General features: G+C 56.5%; 1 protein-coding gene across 7 annotated transcripts in view; it reads right to left on the reverse strand.

Moving 5' to 3' along the window:
- LPIN1 (lipin 1) overlaps positions 1-14,995 on the reverse strand; it is a 74,511-nt gene that overhangs the window by 30,749 nt on the left and 28,767 nt on the right. For 6 of the 7 annotated variants that reach the window (XM_059660516.1, XM_059660520.1, XM_059660515.1 and 3 more), the window contains 4 exons: positions 4,687-4,887; positions 3,916-4,011; positions 1,229-1,536; positions 913-1,038 (listed from right to left, as the gene is read on the reverse strand). In XM_059660516.1, coding sequence (XP_059516499.1) covers positions 913-1,038; positions 1,229-1,536; positions 3,916-4,011; positions 4,687-4,887 — 731 coding nt within the window. Of the gene's footprint in view, positions 1-912; positions 1,039-1,228; positions 1,537-3,915; positions 4,012-4,686; positions 4,888-12,882; positions 13,367-14,995 lie in introns of those variants that run through there. The other variant, XM_059660521.1, reaches the window with a different exon arrangement.

The raw sequence follows: 14,995 nt of genomic DNA on the forward strand, positions 1-14,995 counted from the left end.
AGTCTCACATGAAGCGTGAGCATCGCCCGGCCCGGGGGGGCGGGGTGGGTGGGTGTCATCCTAAAAGGTAGCCAGTTCGATTCAGGTCAGGGGGTGCAGGAGGCAGCTGATCGATGTCTCGCTCTCACATCGATGTTTCCCTCCCTCACTCCCTCTCCCTTTCTCTCTCTAAAAAAAGGAAAGAATAAGAATAACCCAGTTGTCCTGCGCTATCACTGAGATGGCCATTTCTCCGCCTCTTTCTCACTATCACCACCCCCGGAGCATCTGGCTGTTTTCCCCTAACAGTGCTCCCGGGGCCATAAGATTTTAATGCCGGGGTCCTGGGTAGCTGTGTGTGTGCCGTGGCCCCTGCTGCAGCTGCATGAGCCCCTCCCATTCTCTGAAAACTGCCCACACCAGAAGTCTAGCCGACGTGAGGGCTCATTTCCAGGAAATAAACACCCTTGAACTCAGCAGAGTGACTGAGCTCGGGGAGAAGAGAGAAGCGATCATCTGAGTGGCCTCAGTGGCCCCTGAAGCAGCCTCGCTGCTTGAATCTTACTTTGGAGACAAGGATCAAGGAAGGCTGTCGCCTGTGTCTTCCCGTGACCACTGGCGCTGTGACCCTTAACCAGTGCTTCCCCTTTCCATGCCACCCAGGGAGCTAAGCGCTGTATTTGCATCTCAGCTCTGAGACAGGGCCTGCGCATGTTGCTAATCCCCCTCTGCACCTCCTACTCTACCTGCATCTTCTTCTGTCCTAACGAATTTCACTTTTGTTTATGTTTCTATTCTATGGAACATGCCTCCTAGCTGACTTCAAATCCTCTGGACCAGGACAGGTGAGCGCGCGCGCACACACACACACACACACACACGTGCGCGCGCACACACCCACATGCACACGCACACCCGCGGACGGCAGCTTACCTGGCGTTGGGTGACCACTCTCTATCAGAGCTAGGGTACGATGATGACTGAGAATAAGGCATGGCTGGGGGCACGTTTTCCTTGGGAACATCTTCTTGGAATGGAGGTATGTCGTTAGAAAGAGTTCTGGTTAAAAAAAAAGAGAGAGAGAGAGAGATTCAAGTCAAATGTTAAAAGCGACAGAATCACAACAAAGGCAAGTGTCCGTTTTTAAATGCATCCACAGGGCGGGGTGCGGGGGGGATTGTAAGAATCATGTTTGAAAATCACGTCACCCGGGTCTCCGGGGGCCCTGTCCCCGCGGACCGATGTCTACCTGCTGCTGTCCATCGCGTCCCGCTCCTCGTCGGAGCTCATCTCTATGGGGAACATGTCTTCGTCTTCCGACGTGTTGGAGTTGTCGTCCCTCTTCAGGCTGTCCAGCTGGGACTTCCTCCTCCTCTTCCGTCTCTTCTTCACCAGGGAGCCGCTGGAGGGGGTCTCGCCGGGAGGCAGGCCGGGGGCCGCCGCGCCGGGGTCCAGGCTCCGCGCCCGGTCCACGGGGTTCCTCTTCAGCTGGCACTCCATGCGCGAGGCTCCGTCCGACAGGATGGGGGAGGTGGCCAGGTGCATGGGGATCACTTCCTGAGGACGGAAGGTCTTGTTTACAACGAGGCTCATGCACTCGGGCCTCAGGAGCAGGATCGAGCCCGAGGGGCGCCCGTGTGACAACGTCCCCGTGACCTGGGGGTGTGGCTGCCCGGTGTCACGGGAGGTCACGAAGTCAGCATGGAATTCATTAAGTGTCGTCATGCTCAGCGACTTTGGGCGCCAGGGTTCAACTCTGTGGAACTCTCCAGAGTACAGAGAGGAAAATGGGCTTTAAGTCACCACATTGCCCTGGGAACTAGACCCAATTCTGCATTTCAGTGTGGGTCAGGGTGTGTGTGTAAGAGAGCCTGTGTGTGTGTGTGTGTGTGTGTGTGTGTGTGTGTGTGTGTGTGTGTAAGAGAGTGCGCACACGTGTATAAGAGAGTGTGTATGTGTAAGAGTGTGTAAGAGAGCCTGTGTGTGTAAGAGAGTGCGCGCACGTGTGTAAGAGTGTATGTGTAAGAGTGTGTAAGAGAGCCTGTGTGTGTGTGTGTGTGTGTGTGTGTGTCGTTTTCAATATGCACTGAATTAAGTTGTCAATGATAATTTTTAGTGCCCCCTGCCGCGCCCCTGGTGCCCGCCTACACCAGAGCGCCTCCAGCAGGAGGGTGTCAGGGAGGTAGATACTGGCCCTTCTCTTCACACCAAAAGGAAGACACACACAGCCTGTCGACCTAACAGCTGGCTGGTCATGGTTCTCAGTGTTGGACACGTGCGTGGAGAGTCGCAGCCCTAGGCTGGAAGGGATGGGCGGGCCTCTCACCCAGCAGCTCCCGGGACCGAACGAAGAAGAAGCAGAGCGAGCGCTGACACTGGGCACAGAGAAGAAAAGGAGGTTCCCTGACTGAAAAGGGGAGGGGTGCATCTGTGTACGGCAGGGAGGCAGCCCTACAGCGACCTGGTGAGGAAGGACACAGCTCCCAGTTTGTAGCCGCCTCTCAGGACAGAAAGGAGCATCGCCTGGGACAGAACACACTCTGGCCTCCGGGCCCCGTCCCACCCACCGGCACCCTGGGCGGCCAGCCAACAAGGCCCTCTGCGGTCTGCAGCCAGTCAGACCCAGAATGAGATACCACTTCCCACCCACTAGGATGGCTGTGGTCACGCAGGCAGATCGCACGCACAGGTGAAATGCGGACACGCGGGGACGCTCACGTGCTGCTGACGGGATGTAAGCGGTGCAGCAGCCGGGGCAGCAGTCTGGCAGGTCCGCAAACGTTAACCAGCTACCGTGGGGCCCAGCAATTCTGCTCCCAGGTAAGCACCCAAGAGAAATGAAAACCTATGTCCATGTGAAAACTTGTACACGAATGTACAGAGCCAAAGGGGAAGAGCCCAAGTGTCCATCAACGCTGACATGAAAGGATAAACAAAAGGTGGCCATTCGCCGCACAAGAGAACGTAGTACCGACACATGCTAGGACGCGGGTGACCGGAACACATTATGGCGAGTGAAAGACGACAGGCGTGAAGGAGCACATGCTACAGGGTCCCATTCACAGGAAAGCTCAGAGGAGGGGAATCGATGGAGACTGGAAATAGATGGGTGGCTGCGTAGGGCTCGGGGGTGGGGAGGGGTGGTGGATGGGGAGGTGACAACGAAAGGGTACGGAGCTTCTTTGGAGGTGATGACCGTGATCTAGAACTGACTGTGGCAATAGTCGCACACTCTGTGAAAACACTAAAAAACACTGAATTGAGCACTTGAAATGGCTAAACTGTATGGTACGAGAATTATCTCAACAACGCTGTTAGACATTTTAAAATAATAAAAATAGCCCTAGCCGGTTCAGCTCAGTGGATAGAGTGTCAGCCTTCGGACCGAAGTGTCTGGGGTTCAATTCCGGTCAAGGACACATACCTTAGTTGCAGGCTCTTTCTTCTGAGGACTGGGCCCTGGTCAGGGCGCGGGCAGGAGGCAACCAATTGATGTGTTTCTCGCACATCAATATTTCTGTCTCTTTCCCTCTCTCTTCCACTCTCTCTAAAAATCAATGGAAAAATATCCTCAGGTGAGAATTTTTAAAAATAATAAAAATACAAGCAATCTGGTCACTCACTAGACAAAAATCGACCACTCGGCCATCTGCGTTTGACAGCAGTACAATCTGTGTGCTATGGACCAGGGTTCAGGCCAGCCGACTGGGTTCCTCTGTCCCCCTGGAAACGGTGAGCCCGCGGAAGCAGCCGGGCTGCTGAGTCTTGTGGACTCAGCACACACCATCCCGTCTGGCTCAAATGCCAGGACAGACAGCGCCTGCTTCCTCTGCTGCCACCATCCGCTCCGTCGGGGAGCTGGCAGCGTGCTCCACCCACACTCCGCCGGCTCCTGCGCGGAGCTAGGAAGTGGCCCTGACCCCCAGCCTTCCTTACCTGATCGTTATCGGTCTCCTGAACAAAAAAGGCTTCTCCGTTATCTCCCAGCTTCATGTGTAAATCCACAGATTCCCCGTTGATTTCTATGTCAACCTGGAAGAAAAACGCACGTCTCCACATCAGGAAACAAACCTCCCTGGCCACGCCTCCACACGCGTGCACTTGAATCGCACACACGCCACAGAGAGCTCACAGTTCCAGGTCGCAGTCGGTGAGCCTGGTCCTGCCTGCCCTTCCCCAGCGGGAAATGCAGTCTGCACCCGCCTCACACCACCACCACCGGAGCCCAGGCAGGCTTACGTATGTGACTTCAGAGGCTGGGTCAGAGGAAAAGGCAGCGTCCACTGGGCTGGCTCGCTCTCTCTCTCTCTCTCATCCCCCCCCCACCCCCCGCTCGCCAGCGATCATGTGGTGAGGACGCCCAGACCACATGGGGGGGCCAAAAGCCAAGAGCCACCGTCATGTGAGTGACGCGTCTCCAGAGGGTTCCAGCCCTGGCCTGGAGCCTTCCTGCTGAGCCCTGGATGGCGGCGGCAGACACAGTCAGCCCTGCTGTCCGAATCCCTGACCACAGAACCCAGGAGCTGAATAAACAGTTGGTTTCTGCCACTGAGTTCTGGCGTCGTCCACGCAGCCATCGTAACCAGAACAACCTGAGTTCACCGTCTACTCGGTGATCAGCCCTACCCAACGGAGAGCTAAAAATCTGGGCCTACAAGCTCCGGAGATGGGAAGCCACAGAACGGGGTCCGGGGGCCCCGCTCTCACCACTTTCTCTCGGGAGCGCAGCACCCCCATCTTGCCGAAGCGGACGTGGAACGGGGAGCACTGCAGGCTCCCGTTGGGCTGGCGGACGACGATGATGTCGATGCATCCGGACAGGGTGGCGGGGTTCAGGCCCTTGTACAGCTCCTTCACGGTGACAAACACCTGGCCTGCCAGCTGCCCCACGTAATTCATGGTCTGAGCCTGGAAAACAGACACACACACACACACAGTTAATTCGGGGAGGCCAGTACCTACAGCTCGTCAAACCATGGACTCCGCGTCCAACCTGGCGCCCTGCCAGCATCGTTTTGTTTTCTATTCCCTGGAATGGGCTCCACGCCTACCCCGTCGCCCGCCAGCCTCTATCCCGGAGACCGCAGGAGGCCTCTGGAAATACCCCCCATGGAGAAGCAGAGAACCTGGTCCATAATTCTTAACAAACGGCAGGGTCGTGGCCCCACCCGGCAATACCCCCATCCTCAGCCTGTACCCCGGGGCGGCCTTAGCTGGGCACTGAGAATTTTTTAAAGGGAGATACTACTATCCCCCACCTACCGGGATGGCCACTATCTAAAAAGCAGGGAAAGCAAGCATTGGTGAGGATGTGGAGAAACGGAGTCCACACACTGTCGATGGGATTGCGAAACGGTGCAGCCACAATACAGCACAGGGTGTTGATTCTCCAGAAATTAAACCGAGAGCTGCCATACCGTCCAGCCATTCCACCTCTGGGTGTATGGTCACGAGAGCTGACAGCGAGGTCTCAGAGAGAGATCTGCACCCCCATGCTCACAGCTACGGGACTCCCAACAGCCAAACGGCGGGGACGCGTCCAATGATGAGAGAATGGACACATGTGGTCTATACACACAACGGATGCTCACTCCGCCTTCAAAAGACGGGGGATCCTGGCACATGCTAACCACGGGTAGCCCTTGAGAACATGACACTGAGGACAAAAGGGAGACACTGCATGAGCTCGCGTGGGAGGCAGTGGGGGCAGACAGGCTCAGAGGAACGGGAAGAAGAGCAGTTGTTACCGGGCCGAGGGGACGGGGGAGGAGAGTTGAAGTTTCATGGGGACACAGCTTCTTCCCACGAGAAGAGAAACAACGAGAAACGGCTGGGCCTGGACGGAGTGAGGGCTGCCGCGGCGTGAATGTACTGGTATTAAGTGAACTGAACTGGGCAGGTTTAGATGGTTAAGGTAATAAATTTAATGTTATGTATATGTCACCACCACTTAAACAGAATGTAAGGGGATGAGGAAGAAAACTGTATTCACCAAGAACTCATTCTGGGAAGGTGACTATGATTTGGTTAAAAAATGTATTTGGAAGATCACGTGGGCCCAGGAGGCCCGGGGGAGGGTGGGCCCAGGTTCCCTGGAGCTGGGGCTTGGCGGAGGGGTGCAGGCCAGCTGGGGGGCGACCAGCTCTCCTTCATCCACCCTTCCAGGATGTCTTCTAAACAAAGACACCAAAGAGCCAGGAACAGACCGGCGGGACGCCAGTTCCCAAGTTCCGCCGCCTCGGTTCCTTTGAAGGAACAGGCTCAGAAAGTCGCTAACTTGATTTACCTGGAGACACGGAACCAGACAGAGCCCAGAGGGACTCGGCTCCCTGCGCTCACTGCATCACTGCCAGGTTCACAGGACGCGTGACCAGGCCTGAGGACAATATTTGTTTTGAAGAAGAAAGTACCTTAAAAGCTTCAAGAGCAACATAATGTGCCCGGCCTGTGTGACCTAGTGGTTGAGCCTGGACCTGCGCACCAGGAGGTCTCGGGTTCGATTCCCCGTCAGGGGTTGTGGGCTTGACCCCCAGCAGGGGGCGTGCAAGGGCAGCTGATGGGTGTTGATGTTCTCTCTCATCAATGTTTCTCTCTCTCTCTCTCTCCCCCTCCCCCCTCCTCGCTCTCTAAAAATCAATAAAAATATACTTTTAAAGAAAAAAGGGTAACAGAATGGAAAACCCGTGCCCCTCCCCTCCCCCACTCCAAATCACTTCCCATCGGTGGATTTTCATCTCAAATTCTGGCAAGAAAGAGCTGCTGCGCCTGACAGGGCGTTGACCCCTGAACCGGGGCTCCGCAGCCTGGTTCACAGGGTGTCTCGGGAGCGCTGAGCCGAACCGCGCAAACCCTCCAACAAGCGGGTCCCCGAGGCGCGGTGTGGGTGTCAGAGTGGCTCTCAGATGCAGCAGCACGGACACGTGAGACTTTTCCTTACATGGCATTTCCGAGCTTGACCTGGAAAATACTACGTGTCTGGGGCTACTGCCTCCCGCCGGAACCCCACTTTTCCAGATAGTCTTCCGTCAGTTAAAAACGACGAGAGCACTTACATCAGACCCAAATCGATGGCACGGCAGGAATAAAAACCCAAAGCGTATTTCCACATGGGAGTCCAGCTACCACTTCAATAAGAAAGAGTGTGTTCAACTCAAAAAGAGCCCATTATATTTTTTTAAAAACGAAATCTTACCAAAAAGAGTCAATTATTAAAACTACATATGGGAATTTGGATTCTTTGAGGCCAAGCCCCTTAATCGTCAATTCAGGAACCAGTAGTTCTGCTCACTTACTATACAAGTGGGTAAAAGTGAATTCTGTTCCTTTCTAGCCCTCCCGACTGTTATTGGAGGCACGCTGCCTGGGAAATAAGCGTTTCTCCATTTCCTATGGCGACGGGGTGCCACCCCAGGATGTGCCACCACCTTCCTCTTCTCTGGGCAGGCTGCAGCCCGGGACTCGGCGGTGAGACCCCACCTCAGCCAGGGTCAACATGAACGCAAACATCGCTCTCTGAACACAGCTCTCAGAACCACCCTTCCCGCCTCTGCTTTCCGTTCTCCTCTCTTCTCGCTACGACCCAAGTGGCTCTCTCCTTCATCCGGACTCCTGCTGCCTCCTCCATGTCCCTCCTCACCTGCGGCCAACCTGCCCCTACCCCCCCCCCCCCGGTCAGTGCATGACCTCACCGCCCGTCGAGGGCAGCGGCTGGATAGACGGGAGCTGTCATCTGTCAAGTGGCTGGACGGACCTCGTCCACCTCGCTGGCCTCTCCGGAGGGCGGGAGGCTGGCTCTTGTCTGTTACTTCTCTAGTCTGTTAAACTAGGTGCGTCTGGCAGGACTGAATTAAATCTCTATGGGACTGTCTTCCCAAAGAGGAAGTGCTTTATTGGTTCAGAACAGCAATTTCCAACCTTTCTTATCTCCTGGCACACATAAACCAACAACTAAAATGCTGGCCATAAAAAGGTATAATTTTGATTGATTTACAAAAAAATAAAAATAATAATAATTACCTATCCTTTTTGCTCCAAAGTGACTTTTTAAAAAATCAGATGCCTATACTTGTACCGTATATAAGGATTTCTGGTACCAATAATTAACCAACCAGATGCAACCTGATAATGCAACGTGACAGATAAAATGTAACTCTGTTATATGACCTGTATGTTATGGTTCAAGGCAGGGCACTCACGCCGGACAGCTATTGTTGTGCTGGTGGTGTCATTTTTTTTATTTCGCAATCTAAGGGGAAAGAGGTCAGTGCCCCTGACTAAATAGTCAGGTATGGCGATTTTTAAAAAATCCTTGCAGCACACGGGTTGAAAATGGCTGGTTTAGATTGTTACCATGGAAACAGAGGATGCAGGGTCAGAGCTGCCTCCCTCCTGCTCTAGCACAGTGACAACAAATGCATGCCCAGCATCATGCCCAGCATGGAGGCCAGGCTCGGGAAGGGTCCGTGCTGAGGTGACGCTGAGGCAGAGAAGGAGGGAGCATGCAGGGGGGGATGAGGCTCTGTGCTGGGGAGGCCCCCGCTTCGACAGGACCCACGGCCTCTCCGGTGCTAATGAGGCCTGCGGTGGCGACAGAGCGCGATGAGGACGCCACTGGGAGCAAGCGGAGACTCCTGAAAGCAGATTACCCAATGCACTGCGTTTCCACAGCGGCTAACCTCTGCTTCCGCTTTGAAAGGACATCCTGGCCGAAACCGGTTTGGCTCAGTGGATAGAGCGTCGGCCTGCGGACTGAAAGGTCCCAGGTTTGATTCCGGTCAAGGGCATGTACCTGGGTTGCGGGCATATCCCCAGTGGGAGATGTGCAGGAGGCAGCTGATCAATGTTTCTCTCTCATCGATGTTTCTAACTCTCTATCTCTCTCCCTTCCTCTCTGTAAAAAATCAATAAAATATATAAAAAAAAAAAAAGAAAGAAAGAAAGAAAGGACATCCTGAACCGCGAGGCTTGCCGGCTCCAGGAGGAAACAAATCCGCTGCCTGAAGAGTTGACACGGTAAGGGCCCAGTCAGTCACCGGTGACTGACACTATACTTTCCGTCCGCGCTTAATGTGTTAAATGTTTGCCTGCCGGCTGCCAGCCCCCTGCGCCCAACGTCTGCCTCTCCCTGACACCCAGCCGGCCACTCCGGGGTGATCACCGCAGGCGGTTCCGGGAAAGGCGGCAGCGGGCTAGGAAAACCAGCAGGCCTACCCACTTGGAGGGGAAACCGTATGCGAAGGCACCGCCCCAGCACCCATCCGTGGTGCTCCACACCCTTGACTAGCGCCAACCGGGTCCCGGGAAGAAGCCGTGCGGACCTCCCGCTCGTCCGCAGAGCACCTAGCAGTGTGCAGGCCCTTCGCACCAGGAGCTCCCGGGACGGGACACGAACCTGGACAACCCTGCGCGACTGTCAGGACCAGCAGCGCCACCCCGTGTGTCACAGGAACCCGGGCGCCAACTCTGTGTGACGCTCATTCGGAGCAAGTAGCCCGGCCAGGACGGGGCAGAGCGGGGACAGGAGCCAGGCTGGAGCCCTGGTCCCCGCTGCTCCCCTTGGCATGGCTGCCCCATCTCACGGGCTCACACTGGTACCAATGGGCGAGGCTCGGGTAAGAAAGGCCCCTTGTGTGGCTTGAGCAAAGAGAGGTCTAAATGACAACGAACACTCAGACTGTCCACGGGGCACCCAGTGCTGCCCGATGGTCACAGGCGGTGAGAAAGCCAGAACCACCGAGAGGCCGTCCGGGGCCAGCGTGGACGGCACAACAGGAGACCAGCTGTGGTCGGAGTCTAAGCCACACCTGGCGACACGGTTAGAGAGGGGGTTCAAGAATGTGCTGGGCTCCAAGCTTATGGTTCTAGGGCCTGGTCATAACGACGTCAAGACACCGGCCGGCGGGGCTGGTTGAGCGTCCACCTATGAACCAGGAGCTCACAGTTCAATTCAAGGTCAGAACACATGCCTGGTTGCGGGCTCAATCCCCAGCGTGGGGCGTGCAGGAGGCAGTTGATCAGTGATTCTCTCTCATCAGTAGTATTTCTGTCTCTCTCTCCTTCTCTCTCTCTGAAATCAATAAAAATATATTATAAAAAAAATAAAAAGAAATCAAGCCTTCAACCCAAGCAGGAGCCCGGGAATTGGGGTGGGGGGAGGGTGGGGGGAGGAGGGAAGGGATGGTGGGGGGGGAAATGGGAGAATGGAGTACAGATACTGAGGCACACCCTCCACCTCCCTCCGAAGTAGTTAGGCAAGTCTGGATATGGGGGAAAGTGCTAGAATTTAAAAATTAGAATAAATTAAGAAAGTATAGTCTCGCCATTGAAACTTGTCAAGACAACGCCCCCACAAAATTCACTCCGCACGCAGTTTAAATTAGAGGCTCATAGACCCCTTGCCAACAACAGGCCACGGCAGGTAACGGATAAGAGCCGGAAAAGCAGGAACTGCACCCACTGTGGGGCCGGCGGAGGCCTGGAGGTGGTCTCCCCGCCACGGGGGGCGGCACTCACCCGACCTCCCTGCAGGGAGGGGGGACTGATGGGTCTCTGCCCAGGAAAGCTGGGGCCACGGGACTGTCACTGCCTCGCCACGTGACTAGGAAGTCCGGCTCAGCCGTGGCTCCGACGGGCTATTCTCACGCGTGTTCCACCAGCCGTCCCTCCTCAGGGCCCTTAAAGGTACATTCCACACGCTCCCCACGAGGACCAGGGCGGAAACACCCTCCTCTGCTCAGCCTGCGGTCGAAGTGTCTGCACACCTGCCCTCAGAACGAGCGTGGCTTCCTGGAGAGCTCTGCCGCGAACCCACGGCCACGGCAGGTGCTCAGGGACCCACACTCTGCGCCACCTCCCTCACGGCGAGCGTGGGGCCCGGGTCTAAGGCAGCCGGGAGCTCGTGGGCTGGAAGCCAACTCCACCTCTGCCCCCGCGAGGCCTGCTGTTTCCTGTTATCCGCGGCAGGACTGCACACCTGGGTGCGGAGCCGCCGGCGGCCTGGCTGTCCCGGCCCAGCCTGTGGTTAAATGAGCTCATGGGGGAAACTTGCAAACAGCCACTGAGTTTAGCAGCAGCACCAGGCCGAGATCATGTCAGCCAGGAACCAGCGAGATACCTTTAAGCCCAGCGTCCACTGTCACAGCCATCAGGATCGCACGCTGCCCGGGTGATGAGAATAGCGAGGTCATACCGTTCACTATTTATCACGGCGACGCGAGGGGTATAGTGTTCCCGTGGCAGAGCGGGAGCCCGAGCTTTAGGTTGTGTAACTCGCTCAGGGCCCCAAGCAGGTGAGAGGTGCAAGCAGCATTCCCATGCAGGTGAGCCTGCGCCATCCTGCCAACCTCCCGCGTGACTTCCCAGTCCGCACTGCACATGTGGCTGCGCACACACACACGCACACACTCAGTCATACCACGCAGGAGAGCAGAGCACACGTTCCGTACATGGAAACACACTGACTCCCAATAACCAGGCCAAAATGACCCACTGCGGCACATTTCCATAGCTGCGTTTCCTTTCCCTAAGGTGTCTGCGTGCTCCGGAGGTGTGCCTGAGCTGGCAGCAGCAGACAGCCCGCCCCTGCCCTCTCCAGGTGGCACAGGCAGGTAAGGCAGGCATTCGGGTCGGGCTCGCTGACAAGGCCGAGTCCTGCCACCAGCTCTCGAGCCGGGGGGAAGCCCATGCACCTTGCAGCGTGGGGGGGAGGGGGGGCGAGGGGGGGGCTTGTTACTTTTGTGTTAACGAAGGGAAGGGCAGAAAGGTGTTGCTAGGAAAGTCCAAACACTCATGGCTGAAACCTCCGCCCTCCTCATTTCATCCCCATCCACCTCGCGTGTCTGAAATGGCCTCTGGAGACCGGTGGGCAGCTGGCCCATCCCCACCCCTCCCCTCACGCAGCAGTTACGCGAGCGCTCGCCGGGGCCTGGCTCTGGGCTCGGCACCAGGTAAGACTGATTCCTGTCCCTGGAAGCAGAAAGTCTTATCCCTAAACTGGCTCAGTGACTGAACAACTGAATATTGACGTCCACCTGTAACCTTCCTAGGAAGCTGAGTACTTTGTTTTGGGAGAGTGAGCAGCCTGTCACCAGGGGTACTTAAGCCCTTTGGCTTTTAGTGTACGGTTCTTCCTCAAGGGCATGCGAGTCTGCTCCCATGGGTTCTCCCGTGAGCCCAGAAATAGCTCACCCTCCACCCTCCGGGTTGTCCTGGGGCCGCGGAGGAGAGCAGTGCGGCTGTCCCAGGCCCTAGCACTCTAGGGGGCGAGGCCAGCCCCCAGCCCAGCCCCAGGAGGACGGGGTGCGGGCTATGCCACCACCCCTGGCTGCTCTCTGAGCACCTTCCAGTCGGTCTCTAGGTCTGGGGTCCAAATCTGAGTCTGACGAACCCTGAGTAAAAGCACACACAGCTCACTGCCACTGCGCTGGCCCGGATCACGCTCACCTGCGCGGCTATGACGTTAACGCTGGTTTTCATCCAAAGCATTAAAAAGCGTGTTCTAAGAAATGCCAAAAAACGATCTGACTAATAAGACTTGCATGAAAACGAAGCTGGCTTACAGACAGCCTATCTTCCTCTTGTGGCTTATGTTAACGGCAACAAGGAAGTCTGTGCTGCCTATTGGAGGTTTACCAGCCGGTGAGGACAATAAATTACGTTTACATCCCAACAACAGGAAGAATGACTTAGATGCAGCGCGATGCAGGGGAACGAACACCAGGCTGAAAGTCAAGGTACCTGCTCTCCACCCACACCTGGCAGCACACCTGGCAGCACAGCTGGGGCAGGCCACTCCCTCCCGCCAGCCGCGGACTGGGCCTGCGTGGGTCCATCAGCCGCTCCGCCCGCTGCGTTCACGGCCCGCACACAGGGGCGTCTTAAACAAGAGCGCGGAGCCGGCCATACCTTTCGGGATGCGGGCCCTTTCTTGGCTCGTCGGGGTTCTTCCGGCGACACTCGTCCAAAATCAGGAAATTCACCACAAAAGCTGGAGGTGCTTTGAAAAAGCCTGCAGGTCAGACTATGACCTGACGGAGGTGACACAGCAGCAAAACCGGCGGGCCCTGGAGTCGCCCCACCAAAGTCCTGTCCAAATGAAGCCGGTCAGACAGAGCCAGCGCTCCCACTCATCCCAGCTCAGCTCGGGGCCAGGAGGGGACGAGGGGACGGCTGCTCCCGGCGATCCTGCAGGAAGGAGGCAGTGGCAGGTGTGCGGAGTGAGTGTGTCAGGACGGAGGGCCCTGTCACCCTGCAGGAGTGGGCGCCAGACGATCAGACTTGCAGGGAACAGACAGAGCGGATGGGGGTCCCCACACAGGCGGGCGGGAGCGCCCCACGCTGAAGCCAATCACTACAACTGCCGGCACCTCTCAGATGCGCCAAAGCGGTAGCCACCCCAATCCCCGCGGTCCCAGGAGGGCGGGGCCGCCGACAGGGTCAGGATTGGGCAATGGAGGTCTCACCACTTCTCACCTAGTTGTTACATCAGAAAAATATCAGCATTTCGTCCCCAAATTGGCAGGATCCTCCTCCAGGGTTCACAAATGGCCAAGGAACACTGGCTTCTTGAACGAATGCCCAAACTCAAAGCTCCGGCCACAGCTTTCATAACCCGGCCGCTTTTGCCCACACCGGCCCCTCTAGAATAGCAGGGCCAGTTTAGGAATGGCCTCAGCCCCACCCAACAGAAAAATGGGCAAAATAAAAAACGAGTTCAGAGAGGAAGGAAGAAAAGAAGGAAGGACCCCATCTGGTCAAGGATACATGGGAAGATATTCAACCCTATTCCTAATTTAACACATGCAACTCAAAGGGGCCTTGCAGGTGGCCCAAATTCAATGCATTTCAGAAACCCCCAGGGTTGGTGAAAATGGGGGAAGCACACCCACCACTCACTGCTGGTGGGGTAAGAAACAGGGTGAGCACTGAGGTGGGGGGCGAAGGGGGGTTGCGACAGGGGAACAGCTGTCACTCGACGACACCTACTAGCGCACCCCAGCAGTTCTGCAAGGGCCATATACAAACAGTATCACGGCACTGACCATGATAGGGAAACTCAGGAACAACGCCAACATCTCCAGGACTCGATTACGTGAATTACGGACCAGCCACACCGTAGAGGAGGAAGGGACACAAGTGCTTACAACATGAGCCCCCGTGTGAAGAATTACATGTACTCATATCCTGATGTGCACACAAAACTCCCGGACTGGTTCCGATGCCAAGCAAGCTTCGTTCACGGGCCCACCTGGGACCAGGCCTGGGGGAGGGGGAGCCTCACTTCTCCTCGCGTGCGTTTCCGCCGTGCGGGTTTCTGAGTGTCGCTTTCTACATGTGCGTGGATTACTTTGACATTAAGTCGTAAGGACCTCAGAGGACAGAGCCCTCTGACCCGCTCCGTGTCAAGGTCTCCCCGTCACTGAACCCACTGAGACGCCAGAGGGTACAGGGGGGTCAGGAAGGTCAGATGGGCGCCCGCTCGGCTCCTCCAGCGTTTTGCAACGCTCCCATCTGACAGCCCCACGTGACGAGTGTCCGCAGGGCCCTGCCAAGGAGCACAAAAGGCCTGGCCGGTGGGTGACGCAGGCGCCTAAACTACCGGGCGGCCAGACCTCGGTCCGACCCTCTGCTGTTCATTACTGGACTCTAACTGAGCTCCGGGCTTGCTCCCTCTCTTCACACACTGGCCAGAGCCCTCTGCCCAGGTCTGTGTCTCGGTCAAAAAGAATGCCCTGTTTTGGTGACTTCGGTATGACGCCCGCTCGTCCACTCCACCCCAGGAATTCTTGGAGGGCTGAGGACCAGCTGGCCGGTCCCGGGTCCGGCCTACACAGCTCGGGGGCAAGAATGCAGACAGCTGGTGTTCAGGTCCCAGCTCCCCGCAGACTAACCTGTGACCACAAGCAAGTTACGAGCCTCTCAGTTTCGAATCGATAGACTGGGATGGCATTCCCATGGCCCAGCCTCCCAGGACTGATAAGAAAATGAAGTACTTTGCCAGGGGCTTGCCCGAATGCCA

The sequence above is a fragment of the Myotis daubentonii genome, chromosome 12 (genome assembly GCF_963259705.1).
Source record: "Myotis daubentonii chromosome 12, mMyoDau2.1, whole genome shotgun sequence".
NCBI classification, from domain to species: Eukaryota; Metazoa; Chordata; class Mammalia; order Chiroptera; family Vespertilionidae; genus Myotis; species Myotis daubentonii.